Source organism: Lactuca virosa, chromosome 7 (genome assembly GCF_052849685.1).
Source record: "Lactuca virosa cultivar CGN04683 chromosome 7, Lactuca_virosa_CGN04683_v6, whole genome shotgun sequence".
NCBI lineage: Eukaryota > Viridiplantae > Streptophyta > Magnoliopsida > Asterales > Asteraceae > Lactuca > Lactuca virosa.
The window spans coordinates 288,605,945-288,612,570 of NC_136432.1; the positions used below are offsets into that span (position 1 = coordinate 288,605,945).

A 6,626-nucleotide genomic window follows, 5' to 3' on the forward strand; every position below is an offset into this window, starting at 1 on the left:
CTAGCCAAACAACTAATTTTTGCCGCCTTTTACAATTGTTACATAAGGTTATGATTTTAATAAAACTTAATCTACTATCAAGCGACGTAGTATCTACAAAAAAACATACTTAAAATCAAATACATAATATACTCAACAAAAAAAAAATCCTCTGGTAGTTACTAATTAGTACCAAGCATATACCCTCACAAACCTCCTATTTCTATCATTGTGAAATGATTTTGGATTTTTTAATATATGTGTCGATTTCGTTCCTAATGATAACATTATTAAATCTCATTTTCATATTCTCGTTTATGATTTATAAGGGAGTAAAGTATCAAAGATTCATGGGAAATCTCAGAAAAATCCTAAAATTTTACCCTAATTTACGAAAAAGTCACAAACTAAATTTTGTTTATGAAAAAACATGAATTACCGATAAAAATGACGATTTGACCCATTTTTTCCGGTTTACCGGTTTTATTACTTACCTGTTTCACTAAAGTCCTATTATTTTACCCTAATTTGCGAATAAGTCCCAAAATAAAATTTACTGATGATTTGGCCCTTTGCTCTATGTAACATACATTTTACCGGTTTCATTGCTGACGCGGACGCCTAGTCATTAAATAAGATGATGAGATGGATATGTTGAGTTATATAATGCTATGTTTAGCATAAAACTTGATATCCTATGTATTGTATATCTTTTTGGAACATAAAATGCATCCAACGAAGACTACAATAATTACATAAACTAACAATAACTGCGTTATTTTTTACGTTTATAAGAAATATCAAATTGTCTATCTAATCTTATGTAACCCAATATATCCGTCTCATGAGATATCAACTCATTTTCTGCCATTTTTTCTTGGAAACACATATTTTATTGGTTTTATTGCTGACGTAGATACATAGGCACAATGAGCCGATGAGATGGATATCAAATTTTACAGTAAATGTGACATTATATAACCCGTCATATTCATTTTATCAGCTAATTTAATGACTAGGTGTCTAAGTCAGCAATGAAACCGATAAAATGTATGTTACAAGAAGAAAATGGCCAAATCATCAGTAAATTTTATTTTGGGACTTATTTGCAAATTAGGGTAAAATAATGAGACTTTAGTGAAATATGTAAGTAATAAAACCAGTAAACCGGAAAAAAGGGGTCAAATCGCCATTTTTACCGGTAATTCATGCTTTTTCGTAAACAAATTTTAGTTTGAGACTTTTTCGTAAATTAGGGTAAAATTTTAGAACTTTTCTGGAAATTTCTCAAGATTCTTTGGATCTAGTGGTTTGGAAGACAGTTTTATAAACTTTTAAAATATAATATTTTAATTTGAAAAAAATATATATTTAAAGAAAATAAATAAATTAATATATAAATAAATAAAGAAAAAAAAAAAAACCAACCCGAGACGCTCGAACCTAAATGCCAAATGGAGTGGTCAGATCAGGTGAGGTCACGGGCTGACGGCTGAACCACAACCACACGTCCACGGTTCACACTCCACACCCATGAAATCTCACCCAACCGCTCATCTTATCCCACCTATATAATCCAACCACTTTTCCACCATTCATTCGCATCATCAATCTCATTCAAAGTTTCAAACAAATCACCCTCTTCCCCTTTGCCGATTGACCTACTGCTGCCGGATAATCGTCATCGAATTAGGAGAAACAGAGTCTACCCTTGGGGTTGCCTGCTAGAGAGGAACGGGTTGGGGTAAAACCCTGGAACGACAAGTTGCAGACATCACGGCTATACACGGAGCAACGCGGCCACTCGTTCATGTCCGATCAGTACGGCGGAAGGGTTCAATAACTATTGAGAGCAACCCTTCGACGCACGGCGGACGTGGCGCTTTGCCTTCCGAAGGCGGTAGCCCATCCGACCTTCTCTTCCTCGCCGGCGGTGGTTCATCCTCCTTCCTATTCCTCGTAGCTTAGGGTATATTAGGTCTAGACTTATACGCATATATCCCATACCTGTTATTATCGTTTAATTTTCAAGATCTGCTTTCTTCATCGCTCGTATCCGTTTAATCAACCAACCAATCGAAGAACATGTTGAGGATTAAGAGGGTTCCTACTATTCTTTCCAACTACCAGAAGGAGGGGGTCGAGGAAGGTGGTGCAGCCCGTGGTTGCGGCCGTAATTGCCTCAGAAACTGTTGCCTAACAGGTATTCCTTCAATTGCGTCCTTATTTAATATTTTTCTTCAAAACTTCGTTATGATTTGAAGTTTTGAACGTTTAAAACATTGTTTCTGTTTTAATTTTAATTTATCCTGGGGTTGGATACAGCAGGGGCTAAGCTACCTCTGTATGCTTTTCCAAAATCCAACAAGGTTGATTTATGCCACAATAATGAGGTCCCTTTTGCCTTCTTGGACTCCCTTCTTCTAGGAGAGGTAATATCCAAACTTCCATATCTCATATCTCTGTAGTTAGGGTTTTAATAATTGGTAGACTAAGATTGTTTCCTGTAAAACTCCAGTGGGAGGAACGAATGGAGAGGGGCCTTTTTCGCTATGATGTTACTGCTTGCGCCACTAAGGTATTCATCAGTTTCTTGTCTTTGAAAAAACTAAAAGTTATGCTAATTTTCCCTTAACCATACTATTTTATGAATGTTTACAGGTGATTCCAGGTGAACTCGGTTTTGTGGCTCAGCTGAATGAAGGTCGCCACCTTAAGAAACGGCCCACTGAGTTCCGAGTTGACAAGGTGCTACAGCCTTTTGATGAGAACAAGTTCAACTTTACCAAAGTTGGACAGGAGGAAGTGCTATTTCAGTTTGAAGCAAGTGAAGATGGTGAAGTCCAGTTCCATCCAAATGCTCCAATTAATGTGGATGGTTCACCAAGTGTAGTTGCCATTAATGTATGTGATGAATGCTTTTTTTTTCTTCATCTTCTATGTTATATGATCTTATACAAACAATCTAATATAATAAACATGTTTATTCATTTGAAATCAAAAGGTTAGCCCCATTGAATATGGGCATGTGCTTCTGATACCTCGAATTCTTGAGCGCCTACCTCAAAGGATTGACCATGAGAGCTTATTACTTGCACTGTACATGGCACGTGAGGCTGGAAGTCAATACTTTCGTCTTGGTTACAACAGCTTGGGTGCTTTTGCTACCATCAATCACCTTCACTTCCAGGCTTACTATTTGGGTGTGCCATTTCCAATTGAGAAAGCTCCCACTAGAAAGATTACAGACTTCAATGGCAATGACAATGGCGGGGTTGTAATTTCTGAGATTTTCAACTATCCTGTTAGAGGTCTTGTGTATGAGGGTGGAAGTGGAAGTTCTCTTGAAGATTTATCAAATGCTGTGGCTGATTCATGCATATGTCTTCAAGACAACAATATACCTTACAATGTGCTCATTTCAGATTCTGGAAGACGCATCTTTGTCCTTCCTCAGGTAAAAAAAAAAAAATTATAAAAGAGGAAAAAGAAAAAGAAACAATCTTTTTTATTTGAAGTTTAATTAGTTAATGTGAGAAATGGAATGGATTGGATGAACAGTGTTATGCTGAGAAGCAGGCTCTTGGGGAAGTGAGTGGTGAGCTGCTGGATACACAGGTGAATCCAGCGGTGTGGGAAATCAGTGGACACATGGTGTTGAAGAGGAAGGAGGACTATGAAGGGGCATCTGAGGAAAAAGCTTGGAGACTTCTTGCTGAGGTCTCATTGTCTGAAGAAAGGTTCCAGGAAGTCGTGGCCATTATATTTGAGGCCATTTCTGTTACAGAGAAGATGTTGACTGAAGATGAACAAGATGTTGACCAAGTTGATGGTGGTCCCCGTGAAGCAGCCATGGTGCCTGGGAATCAAGAATGCCTAGTTCAGTACTAGGTGTATGTATGCTCTGCTCTGCTCTCTTGTTATATATATATAGTTAAGTTATTTGGGAAGTTTTTCGTGGTTTTGGTGTGTTTGACCACGAGACTTGACACCATTAAATAAAAGCAGTGGGCGTGTGTGTGTGTGGGTTTGTAGTGTTTGCAAAATGACTTGAGGATATTTGATTGTGATTGTGTTGCATGTAAATATTTCAGTGTGTGTTGTTGCTCTATGAGAGCTAATTAATGGCTGTTGCCACGTAATGTATTTGTTGGTTTATGCTAAAGGTTATTAATCAAGTCTTGTGCTACCTTGTGATGCTGTTATTTATATTTATCAACTTAGAGGGTCTTTGGTAAAACAACCTAGTAGCTTGTTAGCGTTTCCACACCGCTATAAGCTAAAAATGTGTTTGGAAAAAAATAGCTTACAGCGGTGGCAAATCTTTAATAAGTCATTTTTCATAAGTTTAACGTTTTTTTTTATGCCAAACTTAATAGCTTATAAGCCAATAAGCTAATAAGTAATAATTTTTTGCCAAACACCTCCTAAATTAAAAGGACATAAAGTTGTGAACTACTACTTGTCTCGAACACAATGATGTTGTTTGTTTTTTTTTTCTGTAGATTTTCTTGGCATCTTCTGTTTGCGATGCATAGACCACGCGCGCAGACATTAGCTTTCACAGACTGTTTGTTTTTTTGAAGACTGCAAATCTAAAAATGTCTACATGTAGTTTTCTAACATCTTATAGTCTAAAAAAACACATATATTTATTTTTTTAGATTTTTTTAAATTTATATTTATTCCAACTTTATTAATGATAAACAATTTGAAAAAAAAAAGTTACAATACTTTAAAAAAAAAAAAGGTTCAACGACACAAACATGATATTTTTGACAAATTTATAAATAAGATTTATTACAACAATGATCGTTGAAGTTGTTTATATAAATATAAAAAAAACCATAATATATTCATATATTTTTTGTACCAAATTTTATAAAACATTATTTAATACAATATCGTTAATTTCTTGGGAAATTTATATGTTATGTTTTTTAATTGATTTAATTGAAAAAATCGAAGTTTATTTCCATCCATTTATTTATCAAATTCTTTGCTTTCTAATTACAATGTTTATATATAACTTTGCGACCAAAATTGTTGGTTTTTATCAAATATATACGTTAATTCGTATCATTTTTATTTTGATTTTTTATACAATAATACATAAAAGTTGATCAAGATTTCTTAATTATTTATAACAAAGTCATAAAAATATTAAAAAATCACTTTGAAGTTTATAAAAAAACCAGTTTATTTAGATTTTATTTTATATTAGTAGCCTGCAGATGTTAAAAAAACAAACAGTCTTATTTTCTCAGACTGCAGACGGTCGACCTCTTCTACTACAAAGGTCGACAAATGTGGTCCGTAGACTACATATATTTTACCTCAGAAAAAACAAACAACACCAATGTTTCCCTTCACAATAATAATAATAATAATAATAATAATAATAATAATAATAAATTTCACTCATGTAAAGAGAAAAACAAAAGATGTAGGGCGTAGATACTGCAACCTTTACAATTCAATTCAAAACCCATAACATATCTAAATGTAATTAGATTGCATCGGTTTCAAAATTTGAGCTTTAAAATTTTAAAATTCAAATTGGACCAATCTGTTATTAGATATCTAATCTCAAACCTACGAAATCCAATCCAATTTATAGACGATTTGACATTCTTTACGGAACATTTCGAATCACATCAATCCAAGTGGCAGAGAGAAAGATTACAACTAAAACATTAAAGTGTGGTCAGTTTATTTGATAATATTTTTTCTTCGTTACTCTGCATGGTTTGTCTCACATGCTTGTTCATAAAAGTCTAACAATCCATAATAATTATTACCTAAGCAATCGACAAATTCATATATATATATATATATATATATATATATATATATATATATATATATATATATATATATGTATGTTTTTTTTCTAATATCTATTGTGTGCTCTTAATCACAAATCTAGACCAACAGATGGAATGAAATCAATGACCATGATCTGAGAGTCTGTAATATCATAATAGGGTAACATGTACCATATAATCATACAAATTTCAACATAAATACATTTTGGTCAATTTACATATATTAAAAAAAGAAATTTTCGGATTTAAGGGATAATTAATTCCCTTATTTTAAAAATCTGAATATTTTAAATTAATTCAAATTTAAAAATCCGATTTTATTCATTGGAAGGTCAACCATAAACTAGTAAATATATTTTTGATTTTATTCTTGCATAATATGTTTTCAATGTAGATATTTTTATAATTAACCTGATTTAAGAATTCTATATATTCTTCATATACATCCAAGTGAGAATGAGGGCCTATGATTTAATTCTTAATATACATCCGAACTTAAATAAAGATTCATACATATTCCTACAAACTAATAGTCTTATACATTTTAATATAGTTATGAATATTCTAACAGAATGTCATCAAAAATGAATTAAATTCTTAAAGAATAGCATTCTTGAATATACAATTTTTGAATAAATACATTTGATCTTCTTCAATGATCCAAATAATCCACTTGATTCCAATTATACTTACGAAAATGTGATGTATTATTGTAAGAATGTAATTCTTCACAAATATACTTGTTGTTGAACTCGATTCCAAAATTTTCTCTTGTATGATCAATATTGAATTCCTTCTTCAAGCCATTCAGAAAGAATA

The 6,626-nt window shown here is 32.8% G+C and overlaps 1 protein-coding gene across 2 annotated transcripts; it reads left to right on the plus strand.

Annotated features, from left to right (window-relative positions):
- The first annotated feature begins 1,562 nt into the window (after nucleotides 1-1,562).
- On the plus strand, nucleotides 1,563-4,157 carry LOC145123557 (GDP-L-galactose phosphorylase 2-like). Of its 2 annotated transcripts, none has more exons than XM_079058763.1 (6): nucleotides 1,563-2,182; nucleotides 2,305-2,411; nucleotides 2,498-2,557; nucleotides 2,641-2,883; nucleotides 2,984-3,436; nucleotides 3,541-4,157. In XM_079058763.1, the coding sequence occupies exons 1-6, from the start codon at nucleotides 2,065-2,067 to the stop codon at nucleotides 3,868-3,870; spliced, it is 1,311 nt and encodes a 436-aa protein (XP_078914889.1). In that variant the 5' UTR covers nucleotides 1,563-2,064; the 3' UTR covers nucleotides 3,871-4,157. The 2 variants fall into 2 exon arrangements, with proteins under 2 accessions (XP_078914889.1, XP_078914890.1); XM_079058764.1 differs by having other exon boundaries at nucleotides 1,564-2,182; nucleotides 2,308-2,411.
- Nucleotides 4,158-6,626: the final 2,469 nt, after the last annotated feature.